The 13,306-nt window shown below is 36.0% G+C and overlaps 1 protein-coding gene across 1 annotated transcript; it reads right to left on the bottom strand.

Moving 5' to 3' along the window:
* Positions 1-293: 293 nt before the first annotated feature.
* On the bottom strand, positions 294-13,280 carry slc35g1 (solute carrier family 35 member G1). Its single transcript, XM_038280598.1, has 5 exons — positions 12,819-13,280; positions 5,679-5,859; positions 3,752-3,886; positions 3,427-3,623; positions 294-2,080 (listed from the first exon to the last, which is right to left on the bottom strand). Exons 1-5 carry the CDS (start codon positions 13,117-13,119, stop codon positions 1,668-1,670), a joined length of 1,227 nt encoding a protein of 408 aa, XP_038136526.1. The 5' UTR covers positions 13,120-13,280; the 3' UTR covers positions 294-1,667.
* Positions 13,281-13,306: the final 26 nt, after the last annotated feature.

Below are 13,306 nucleotides of genomic sequence, written 5' to 3'. Positions count from 1 at the left end.
TGCCATATTACCATTATTGAATAAAATTATATGGTGTTGTATATTGGTATTGAATTTATCATCCAGCTCTGCTTCTGGGCTTTTAATACATGGGTGTTGGTTTCATGTTGATCTTTTGTTGTTTTATGTCGGCTTTATAACCTTGTTTGAACCTTACATTTTATCTTGCTTGTATCTGTACAGCACTTTGGCCTCTATATTTGTTTTTAAGTGCTTTATAAATAAACTTGGAATATGTTACTGAAGGAATGACAATAATTTGGGTTTTTTAAATTATGGTTTTTAGCCATTCCTTTTTTTTTTTTTTTTTTAAGAAGAATTGGAAACAAAACTTTTAGCAATTTCTGGTTGGTTCTAAGGCTTTAAGGCACAATTCATACATTTATAAAAGGGAAAATGTCTGGGTTATTCCAAAATTTGAATGCAAGCCAGGGTTATCCACTCAAAAATCAGTTTGGGTGTTTGCTGTGAACTATATTGAAGTTGAATTTCCAATTCTATGAAAGTTTTAACCACTTTCCCCAAATTTTAACCTCTTAATCAAATGAGTTAGTTTGTTAAAAAACAAACAAACCAGGAACTACAGCTGAAGGCCATAAAAATTGAAGGAGTTGTGATATTAAAATTACAGTCCACAGTCCAGCTGGTTTCACATCACCAAGAAAGAAATCAACACCTTCATGGCAAAGGCCGATTTTTTTCTGTCCTTAAAATGTAAACCTATAGGAGACAAAGCTGTACCTATTTGTCAACAATGAGAAGAGGAATAATTGGAGGAATCACGGCCTAAAGACGTAATATAAACTGTTAAGCATGGTGGTGGCAGCATCATGCCGTGGGGTTGTTTTCCTCCAAAAGGAAATAGAAACTACTGCATTACTGAAACAGGATTAAAGAAACAGAACTTGTTCTGAATTAATCAACATCGGCAGCGAGAGTTTTGATACTTTGACATAACCGAATGCTCAAAGGGTTCAATGATATAAAACACATAGGTTTAACGTTTAAGGAGTAAAAGTAATAATGACACCTCTTTGTTTAAATCAGAACATCCTAAACAGAAATTCTCCCTCCTCCCCTTCAGAAAGTTTCATGCATGTTGCCAAGTTAAGAGAGACAAATAAATTAAAATAAATTCAAGATGATGAGTGAAGATGTTTCAGCCAGTAAGCTGTTGGTCAAATACATTTAAAGGATGGTGAGGTTTCTAAGGTGTTATTGAGACTATTTCTACTTGGCTTTTCTTACTAGCTTCCATTTTTGCACTGTTGCTCTTTTTGCTAGCATAAAGTACCAAATTCAGCGCTCTTATTTGGCAACCTTGGGAGCTCTCATATGATTGCCTCAGGAACCAGGAAGTGGACTGCTCCTTTAAATGACACCAAACGATAAACTTAACTGAGATGTTGTTGTCATTTACTAAGAGATACTTTGTTTAAATAAATGCTTGTCTGTGCGTAAATTGGAGCCTGTATGGAGAATTTTAACCAATTGTGGATTTGAGAATGTCCACCATAAGTTCAGGATTATTCCCCAAATTCTAGTCTAGATGTGATTTTCAAGTGATTTTTCAAAACCATGATCAAAAACTCCAATTAATATGCAATATGTGTCCATGATGAGTGTAAACAAACTTCTGCCTGTTAGCAATGCGTCTATTTCTTCTTTCAGCTCTTGCGAGTGTTGATATACCACTTCCTAAGCGCTACTCCACTGGTGCTCAACACGACGCACAGCGCCCCGCCGAGGCTCCACCAGGTTGGCGCACGATTAAAGAAAACGAACTGGAAGAAGAAGGCCAGCACCACGTCCACCGTCCGCATCAGCGACACGGGTCCGGCCTTCTCGATCTGCAACGCCTTTGTCAGGAAGGTCTGGCCAGCGATGCCAAGAGCAGCAATCAGCATCAGCATCCAACGATCTTTGCCACAGAACGGGAGTTTCCACTCACCGAGGATGGATACTGAGATGATGCACTCGATAAGGCCGATCACAGCGTAGTACCACACGGAGAGGTAGTAATGGACGCTCTTCCCCATCTTTCGCAGGACAACAAAAGTGAAAGCAGCTCCAACTGCACCTAAAAAAGGTAGAAGCAATGAGCACGAGAGAAATGATAATTATTATTATTATATTCCATAGAAAACTAAATTCCAAAGAAAATTCAATCTCACAACTCTTTCTATATAGAAGCATCACAATAAATGGATATATCATAGCCACCTGTGTGATGATCCATAATATAGAAGAAAAGTGTTTTTATGGCTAAACAATCAAAGAATAAATGCTTGCTAAGTATGTTAACAGAGAGTTAAGTGGAAGGAAAAAGTGTGATACTTTACTTGTGTAAAAACGTTCCTAAATCACAGACGACAAAGATAAGAGTCTGAACTGTTGCTCATTTGTAGCAGCATTTTTAGTATCAAAAACACAAACACCTGTAATGGCCATGTGTTTATTTGGCAAGTAAACTCTCCTGATCTAAAGCCCATAAATAATCTAAAGGGTATTTCAAGAATAAGATAAGAGACACTAGAGCCAATAATGTAGATAAACGGAAAGCTGTTATTTTAGAAACGGGGCTTTCAAGGAAGCTCTGGAACTCTCCATGGTTAGCCTGTAGCAGTAGGCTACCATTGTCTGGATCCATGCTGGTCATGCAAGACACTCCCCTTATTCCCTAAATGAACTCCTTATGAGAGGAGCCTTAAAATAAGCAGAGATTAGAAGGTGATCTCAATATCTAACAATTTTTTCGAGCAAAAAATGATTTAAACATGTTAGCTGAAAACGTTGAATATCCCAGCTGTATTTGAACTACTCTATTCCACCATAAACCATATAGAACTGTAACAACCAGCTGCTGACTGAGCTACACATGGCTACACTTCCAGAAAAAATACAAAAATCAGGTGAAGTACAAATACCGAGTCTCCCATTGAGACAAGCATAAGCACAGAAGCCCTATTTTAGTAAACATAATAGGTCTTTATCCTACAATGCCACTCTGGTGTTTTTGGTTTGAATGCAGGATTTCTCTCAAAAGGGAAAAAGGAAGCAAAGAAACTGAAAACAGATCCCACGCTTAATTGCTCTGAAGTCATTTGAGATGCGATGTAACCCATCTGTGTGAATCAAAAGGAAAATTAATCAGGACCTGAGAGCCAGAAGAAAACTTTTAATGAGATCGTTTAACTGGAACATTTGTCGAAGCATTTGGAAGTGAAAAAAACTTGGAGGCAAATTAAATACAAGTCTACTTTTTTTTAAACCGAGCAAATGTCTCATGCTAATGTTTGTGCCAATGATTATAAAAGTGACTTAAAAAAAAAGGCATTTGAGCTTTCCGGAGAGGAGATGACCCAGATCAGAACTTTGCTTCAAACAAGTACAAAAAGAATTTAAACTAATTATTCATTTTGTCACCTCCAAAGGCAGCTATGGTTCCCTTGACGTGGTTTGTGTAGTTGCCTTCGATGCCGCTGGGATGATCGCCGAATAGGAACGGCGGCCGAGCGATGAGGATGACTCCGGTGAGGGTGAAGGCAGTGAACAAACAGTCCCAGATTGTACATTTCTCTTTGAGGAAGATCCAAGCCAGGAGCGAGGTAAAGACTGGATTGCTTATGTGATCATTTGCAAGAATTTCATGGATAGATAAAGAGAAACAAAAGCAGAAAATCATTTTTTTAAATAACTTTTATAAATTTTGAAAATAATTGGAATGCAGTTAGGTTTTATCAGCACTCACCTGAACATAATGACGGTGGCATCTGCCAGCGGCATCTGCTGAACTGCATAGTAGAGCAGGATCATGGCGTTAGAACCGAGGAAACCCCGAAGCACCAAATAGATTCGTTTATCTCTGGGACCGAGGAATCCTATCCTGGAGGAGTAGATGCACCATGAAGATGGCCGAATGTTAGGGAGCAGGTGTGACTGAGATGCATGGATGGAAATATGACACTAATAGAGGTTAGTAAAAGATGGTTATAAAGGATGAATAAAGGCAAATGTAGGAAATGAAAGAATTGGATGATTAAAAAGGATGAGAGAAAGTCTTTTTAATTACATTTCTTTTTTTTTATCAATCATTTATAATTAGATTCACTCCCTTGCAAAAGTATTTACAGCTTTTCAGCTTATATAAATTGTTTCACATTATAAACATACTTTATTCAGCAGGCATGTGATGTGATAAAGCAGCACAAAGCATTCAATGAGGGTACAGCGACAGCTTTGCTTGTTCTTCTTGGCAAAGTAACTTTTAGTCAGTCAGACTGAATTAGAATCTAGATCAAGAATTTTTATTGTCATCATGAAACCTTAATGACATTTTGTAGACTTCTGCACCTAGAATGTACTGTGCAGACAGAGTAGTAGTCTGTCAAAGTCAGCGTTAATGTTTTTTAAAAGATCCTGAGCTTCTTTTAGATACTGGCTTAAAGTGGGTAAATGCAGCTCTGGCTTAGGGCTGCAGCCAATGATTATTTTGCAAATTGATTCATTTGTCAATTAATTTCTCTAATAATCGATTACTATAGAACCACCAAAGGCTCCTTAAAGAAGATTGTTTTATAAATTAAACCAGGTGCAACTAAAATGTTTCCACTTGAGGAGTTCTGACTGAACATACTGACAGAAGAGAAAGTTGTTTGTTTTTTTATCTTAAATGCAAAATGTTTACATAATCTTTTACAATTTTGATATAATCGCTGCTCTTAGTGGGTTGCTCTGTCAGCTAAAAGCTTTTTTTACTGACTCTATACTCCATTTAATGATTAATCGATTACTAAATTTGTTGACGATTATTTCAATAATTGATTAATCACGATTACAGTCCTGCTGGAAGGTCAAATTTTTTTTTTTTTTTTACCAGAAAAGATGAGCATATCGCTTGAAAAAGTTCCGTTTTGGTCTCTTTAAGCGATATGCTTATCTTTTCTGGTAAAAGAAAAAAGAATGTTCACCTTCCAGCAGGACTAGAAATCTAATCAGTTTTGGTCTCAGCTGGTCTGAGCAGTTCTTCCACATATTTGCTGTTGTCCCTACACTCCGGTCAGATTTTATCTACGCTCATTCAAGTAAATGATACTAAAAAGAAACCAATGGCAAGTTTTTTTCAAGTTTATTTAAAGTGCCATACCACTGTGGTTGTAACTTTACAAACCAGCAAAGCACACCTCCTTTGAGGAGGTAAACATAAACTAATTGAAGGGACATGCATATTTTAATGAACTTTAATTCACTAAACTAATGTAGGCAGAAATGTCCTGGTACAATTTTTCATTTTCAATATAAATTTTAGCAGCTTTGAGTCTGACTGATAACATTATATCAAGATATCATACATGCTTTTATCGATTGCTTAGATGTGTGGGATTTTAAAAACAGTCTTGATCAAGTTATATTATTCAACTGACCCACTTGTTATTAATCAATAGGTTAGACAAATTTTAAACAGAAGCAGAGTTTTTCTATCAGTTTGTTTATAATGTAGATATTAGGTGAAGGTTGATATATTTTCATTAACTGACTGAAATCTGACCGATTTTTGATATTAATATCATATCAGTACAAAAAAAAAAGATTCAAAGTAAAAACTGAGATTGTCCTGCATTTAGGTAACACATCTCTCCCATGTTTTCCTAAAAGCAAAGAGTAGGAGTTCTGCTTACTTGTGGTAGATGAGTAACGGTATGACAAAAAGCATCTGGAAGAAGCAGCGTATGGCGCTGATCTCTATGGCATGGACTCCCTGGATGGTTTTCACCAGCAGGGCGATGATGGAGAAGAATACAGTGGACAGGAAGGCATAGAATAAACCCAGACCAGGACATCTCTTTGGTTTCTCTGGGCCTAGGAAGAAGAGGTAAAGAGGTAATGAATGTTTCATATATGGTTTTTAAAATGCTTTATTTTAAATAGAATATGGCAGAAAGGGTTCTGTGTGTTCTTCTGAGCTCTTCGGAAGAAACCAAAGATCCGTCAAACAAACACTGTGGGGAAATGTTTGTACAAGCTTCCTGGTGAGCAACAAACTGATATGTTTGCAGAGATTGAATTTCATTCTGGGAATAAACAGCCATTTTTCTTTGTTCTTGCTTTTCTTTTGATGAGAGTTCACCTTTTTTCTTTTCTTTTTTTCTTTGCTCACTGGACACTTCAAATACTCAAAACATAGCTTAAAAAAACATGACAGAGTTGAACATTACAAAACAATGCAGCAGTGTTGCAAAGTCTGCAGAATGTGGTTTCGGCGTCTACTTGCTACTCATCTGAAGAAAAAAAAAAGAACAAAAAAACAAAACAGCACATCCTCCTTTGCAGAATGTTAAACCATGGATTGTGTTTATCATCTAGAATCTAATGTGATCCTAGATGTATGGCATTCACTCTAACTGTCCGTCTCTCCATTGTATTTAAGGTATTGTGGAGGATTTTTTGGGAATTCTTTAAAAGACTCACCCTCTCCACTTAAAACAAAATGCATATGCACAACCCTGCCCCCGCTTCCAAGAGGGAAGGCTTACAAAAAGTGTGCGAGAGCGTGCACGAGCCCATTTCTCCTCGTGCACGCTCTGTTTAAAAGTTGCTGTTTGCATCTCTCATATAAGCTAACTTTCCAAAAGATTAGCAAATTTTCCACTATGTCAGACTCACCACCTTTTAAGTGAAAATGGGGGCGAGCACGTGGGACGGCCTCACGTAAACATATCACCAGGATGATTGACAATTAGGAGGACCACTTATTTTGATGATCCACCCGGAAAAAGAGGATCCTCTATTATACCTTTAAATATCAACTCTTAACTGATATGACAGATGTTCCTCTACATCTGTAGATGTCTAGTCTTAAAGAAAAGAAATAGTTTATGTTTGTTCTACTCCGAACAAAGTTTTTTTTTCTTTATATCAAAAAAATTGAAGAAACTAACGTGACTTTAAATTGTCACAAGTTTAATAAAATTTTAAATGTCTAACAGTTATTTTAACCTCTAAAAATACTTTGACCACACACAAAATGTCAGAACTTTGCTGGAAGAAATCCCTTTTTAATTAGTTGTATTTTTTTGTTATTCACCTGATTTGTGGTTTAAAGAACGAAAACAGATCACAGGATTTCTTTAATCAAAGGTTCTGGTATAACTCTAAAAACACAGACCACACTTCTAAATTAGTGTGTCTTTGTTATAGCCTAAAGGAGATTAAAAATAATTAAAATGCATTAATAATCAAAGGTAAAAAGCAGCTCTCATTAAAACAAGGAAACAGGAATGGGGAAAGCCCTCTTTTATAATCAGGTTCTTCCTTCCCGAAGCTGAATAAACAAAACCCAGTCAGCTTGGCTCTGCAGCATGCGGTACGAGCTCTATGTCTTCATTCTTAACAATGTGCTTTTTATGAGTGGAATAAAAGCCGTGGGGCTGGAATAAAGAGCTCTAATCTTGTTGCTGTGAAAGTGCAGAGTCATGTATGGAAGCCTATTTATGCCAGTTTGATAAAAAAAGAAAAAAGAAAAGAAGAGATGATAATTTAGCTGGTTGAGAATAGAAAACTTAAAACTTTTGTCATGTTTAAACTGTGACTTGGAATCTTATAAGTTACAATTTAGCACAAAATTATTTGGACAGATTCAGCTTTAATGAAATACTTTAATATCACAGTGTTTTTCTGCTTTCTTGGATTACTTAATACTTTAAGAGGCCCAGACAGAGCCCAACATAGTATCTGTGGAGGAAGTTTAAGATTAGAATAATAACAAGGAGGTTTTTCAACCTCAAAGAACTGAAGCTCAGTATAGAAATTGAATTGTGAAAATACTGGTGAATACTTGTAAAAAGCTGGGGGTTAGCTAAACTGTAATTCGCAAGTAATTCGAGTTTTTTTTTCATTAGTTACTAAAAAAATTGAATATAAAAATATGGAGCTAAATTGAGGCCATAAAGTTTGTTAAAAAAATGTAAACTTAAACAAAAGATTTGGGAAAAAAAAAAAAATTAGACCTAAAAAAAAAAAAAAAAAAAAAAAGGGTATAAAGTATGGTTAGAAGCTGGATACAGCAGCTGAACAACTTATTTCTAGCTATTGCATTCAGGGACTGTGGGCACTTACGACCCTCGGCAATTTTTAAAGAACCGCGGTGAGAAAGGTGAGCTTTAATGACTGTCTGAAACCGTAGCTCACCACTCGCAGAAAAAAATAGCTAACTAGAGATGAGCACGTAGGACAGCCTTACGTAAAAATATCACCAGAATGACTGACAATTAGGAGAACCACTTATTTTGATGATCCACCCGGAAATAAAAGATGGTCCTCTATAGCTTTAAGGCCATATTGCCCAGTCCTAATTATTCATGCACTATGGAAACTTTTTTAATTTAAAGTATTAATATAGAATATTTTACATGTCGATACAAAAAGTATCTTATTATTGGTATTTACACTTTCACAATTTTGCCTTGTCATCCTCTTTACTTCGATTATACTATCTGATCTAATAGCTCATATTTACAGAGAGCAAAAATAATATGAGGTGCCCCCAGGGACATAAATCAGAATTAACTTGCATATACACATATTAAATTACACTCTTCCATATAATATACTGAAAACCTCACACAAACACTAGTAAAAAGCTCTCACATAAACTAGTGAAAACATTTACCTCTTATATAATCTACTCAAAAGCTCTCATACAAAGTAGTGAGAACTGTTCATATAAACTGGTGAAAAGCTTTACCTTTCATACACACTACTAGAAAGCTTTCATATACACTATTAAAAAGCTCTCATATACACTACTAGAACGCTCTCATATACACTATTAGAAAGCTCTCATATACACTGCTAGAAAGCTCTCATATACACTATTAGAACACTCTCATATACACTATTAGAACGCTCTCATATACACTATTAGAAAGCTCTCATATACACTACTAGAATGCACTCATATACACTACTAGAAAGCTCTCATATACACTGCTAGAACGCTCTCATATACACTGCTAGAACGCTCTCATATACACTACTAGAACGCTCTCATACACGCTACTAGAAAGCTCTCATACATGCTACTAGAAAGCTCTCATATACACTGCTAGAACGCTCTCATATACACTACTAGAACGCTCTCATACATGCTACTAGAAAGCTCTCATATACACTACTAGAACGCTCTCATATACACTACTAGAACGCTCTCATATACACTACTAGAAAGCTCTCATACACACTACTAGAACGCTCTCATATACACTACTAGAAAGCTCTCAAACACACTACTGGAAAGCTTTCATACACACTATTAGAAAGCTAAAATATATGGTCCCCCTCCTTTAATTTAGGCAAACATTGCTCAAATATCACCGAATCCAGATGGTTTGTTGTTGATGAAGAGAGGAATAAACACAGTTTAAGATTTGCAGCTAAATTAATTTGTTTCCATATTATAGAACTGCTATCAGGCACTTCCCATCATCTTATATCAGTAATAAAAAATTATACATACAAATTTGGTATTTGGTGACTTGACTTTTATTTCTGTCAGGCTGAAGTGAAAAAACTTGGAAAGAGACTGATTCTCTTGGCGTTTAAAATAACAACACAAAACAGCATAAGAAAACCGCATTTATTTTTTTTATTTTACAATTTTGTAAACAACAGCGGCTGATTAAACTAAATGTCTCAACCTTGTATAATTTTACGACTTTTTTTTTAACCAAGAAATGATCCGAAAGGCCTGGGAAATGATCAGATCCGCTTATGTGGCTGCAATGCGCGGCGCGCTCCCGACACAGGTGGAACAGATTTCCGATGGGAACAGAATTTCGCACAACACCGGAAAAGGATCTCTGTTGAAGCAAAAACATAAAAAATAAAGTCGAGTAATACCCATGCTTCTGTGAGTTGTTTAGCGGATAGCTGAGCATGAATCAATAATTTTATTTGATACAATTTCGGCCGGAGATAGCACAAAATGTACGGAGCTAGCCAGAATGACCTCCGTTTAAAACAACTTCCGGTGTAATGACGGTCCTTCCTGTTTCACTGAAACACCTTCCGTTTCAACTGAAATCCGCTAATAGCTTTTCAGTAGTATGTATGAAAGCTTTCTAGTAGTGTATATGAGAGCGTTCTAGTAATGTATATGAGAGCGTTCTAGTAGTGTATATGAGAGCGTTCTAGTAGTGTGTATGAGAGCGTTCTAGTTGTGTGTATGAGAGCTTTCTAGTAGCGTGTATGAGAGCGTTCTAGTAGTGTATATGAGAGCTTTCTAATAGTGTATATGAGAGCGTTCTAATAGTGTATATGAGAGCTTTCTAATAGTGTATATGAGAGCTTTCTAATAGTGTATATGAGAGCGTTCTAATAGTGTATATGAGAGCGTTCTAATAGTGTATATGAGAGCGTTCTAATAGTGTATAAGAGAGCATTCTAATAGTGTATATGAGAGCGTTCTAATAGTGTATATGAGAGTGTTCTAATAGTGTATATGAGAGCTTTCTAATAGTGTATATGAGAGCGTTCTAGCAGTGTATATGAAAGCTTTCTAATAGTGTATATGAGAGCGTTCTAATAGTGTATACGGTATGAGAGCTTTCTAATAGTGTATATGAGAGCTTTCTAATAGTGTATATGAGAGCGTTCTAGTAGTGTATAAGAGAGCATTCTAATAGTGTATATGAGAGCGTTCTAATAGTGTATATGAGAGTGTTCTAATAGTGTATATGAGAGCTTTCTAATAGTGTATATGAGAGCGTTCTAGCAGTGTATATGAAAGCTTTCTAATAGTGTATATGAGAGCGTTCTAGTAGTGTATACGGTATGAGAGCTTTCTAATAGTGTATATGAGAGCTTTCTAATAGTGTATATGAGAGCGTTCTAGTAGTGTATATGAGAGCTTTTTAATAGTGTATATGAAAGCTTTCTAGTAGTGTGTATGAAAGGTAAAGCTTTTCACCAGTTTATATGAACAGTTCTCACTACTTAGAGCTTTTTACTAGTGTTTGTGTGAGGTTTTCAGTATATTATATGGAAGAGTGTAATTTAATATGTGTATATGCAAGTTAAATCTGATTTATGTCCCTGGGGGCACCTCATAAAATAAAACTATGATTCAGCATAGCCACCAAATTAAAACTATAACACTGGCTCAATTATTACGAAAACTAATACAAACTTGAGCTACATGTCATTGGATAGCTAGCCCATATTCGTGACTTAGGTAACTCATAAATATGAGTATTCAATTTTGACACATATTATTACAACTGTGTTATTATTATGACTGAAAAGTTAATTATGAGACCCTTAAGTCAAAACCTACAGTATGGTGTGGTTTTGTTGGTTGCCCAATGTTAAAAAAGAAGAGTTAAAAAAAGAATTGTCGTGTATTAAGAAACAAAATTAGGTATATAACATGATTCATTTAGATTCAAACATTTACAAAAAACAATTTACACACACAAAAAAAAGGGCAAAAACAAATTCAGAATGTTGTAAGGGTGGAAGACGGTCGGGTGGGGTTGGGGTGGGGTGGATGGGAGTGGAGTTAGGAAGATTCCAAGGGCCCTTGACTGAGCGGGGGGCCCAAAAGAAGAAGAAAAGATATTCCCTGATATATTTTAAAAATCTAGCAGTGAAATAAATTATCCTTGTTTTCTCCCTCATGTTTCGAGCAGTAAACAGGGAAATAATGCATGAACACATAGTATTAGAATCTGTTTAGATTTAATAAAAATGTTTAGATTTTTATATTCAGATTAAATCACAACCTTTAAAAGACGTCTATAAATCTTTATCATCTCATGAGCAGCCTGAAGCAGAAACACCAAAAATACATGTTTTGTCATTACACGTATAAATTAATGAAAAGTAAGTTCTCAGTGCCAGCATAAAAATAATCAGTTCTTTACTAAAAGAAATAACATTTTCACAATCCAAAACCTATTTTCTTATTTTTTTAAGCTTTAAGCTGTTATTATTTTGAGACAATGATTTTTAATGTAAGGTTTTATAGTTAATGTATGTTTAACTTTTTCACCCAAATTTTTTTTTTTGTTTTTTTTTTAAATCTTACAAAAAAAGTTGCATTAAAAATTTATTTTTTTTCTTCAGTGCATCTTTATAGCAGTTTTAAAGCTTATATAAAAAAAAATTTCTGGGGGGTGTGGGGGATTTTTTCATTGGGCCCCAAAATTCCTGGCGGTGCCCCTGAAGACGATAATGATAGTGACATAAACGGGCTTCCATACTTCCATCCTCTTTAGGGATGATGGAAAATTAAGAAGGTTTACAGCAGGAGGGCCCCTATGCTTAGCAACCAGCTGCTGTTTTATCAACCATGACTAATGAAGGAGAGAGAAAACGCTACTGAAGTGGAAAACGTTCTGATAACAGATAAAAGTGTTAGAGTTTAAGAAAAAATAAAAATAAAAATAATATAATATATATATATATATATATATATATATATATATATATATATATATATATATATATATATATATATATATATATATATATATATATATATATATATATATGTATATATATATATATATAAAATATTCCAACGTTAAATAGCAATAGGCACCTGTTGAAAGATATATACAACAAAATTGCAAAGTGCTCGGCCTATTAGAGCACGTGATATATCCGCCGTCATTAATAAATGACGCAACGCTCAGTTGTATAACGTAAAGCTACGCAGGAAGTCATTGATTGGTCGTTTTTCATTCCAAACTCTGCATCTTATTTAAAAAGTAAATCTTATTTAGTAAGATTGGGGTAAAGTTTAGGAGTGAACCTACCCTCAGGTGTTTTTTCCTCTCCGGAAGATGCGGTCTTCTTGTCTGTCACGCAGAAAGCCGGTAGACACAGCAGGGAATGTTCGCTCCCGCGCGCCTCCTGCTCCTCTTCAGCATCTTTAAGACAGTTCCTCCTCAGATGAACTGTCTCCTCTGCTTGGTCCTCACCGTCAGGATCGTCTTCCTCCCGGTCGTTATAGAGGCGACTCTGGTTTTCATGGCTGACAACTTTGTGAAACGTCACCGTTACGTCGTCTTCCACGGTTAAAGCCCCTTCCCGCAGACAGTGGTTGCTCTCGCCCATGGTGGTTGGAGGATGTGGCGGCTGAGCGGCAGCATTCCTCGGGGAAAGTGCCGTCCGACGTTTCTGTGTCTGTCCTCAGAGACTGGAAGCGCAAGGTTAATCACTAACCTTGGTGTCACTACAGAAGCTCCCACGCGGGAGTTTTTCTTTAAGCCACAGGGGGGCATCAGCGAGCAAAAAGCAGCTC

This window comes from Cyprinodon tularosa, unplaced genomic scaffold, assembly GCF_016077235.1.
Source record: "Cyprinodon tularosa strain WSP-4 unplaced genomic scaffold, ASM1607723v1 ctg161, whole genome shotgun sequence".
NCBI classification, from domain to species: domain Eukaryota; kingdom Metazoa; phylum Chordata; class Actinopteri; order Cyprinodontiformes; family Cyprinodontidae; genus Cyprinodon; species Cyprinodon tularosa.
This window is presented reverse-complemented; position numbering and strand designations above follow the sequence as displayed.

What these genes read in the sequence shown, in the direction of transcription:
- slc35g1 (XM_038280598.1), bottom strand. Translation starts at nt 13,119, where the DNA reads ATGGGCGAGAGCAACCACTGTCTGCGGGAAGGGGCTTTAACCGTGGAA. An exon ending in AGAGGAAAAAACACCTGAGG is followed by an intron (nt 5,860 to 12,818) that starts GTAGGTTCACTC and finishes TCTTCTTCCTAG; the next exon opens with GCCCAGAGAAACCAAAGAGA. An exon ending in GCCACCGTCATTATGTTCAG is followed by an intron (nt 3,624 to 3,751) that starts GTGAGTGCTGAT and finishes TGATCACATAAG; the next exon opens with CAATCCAGTCTTTACCTCGC.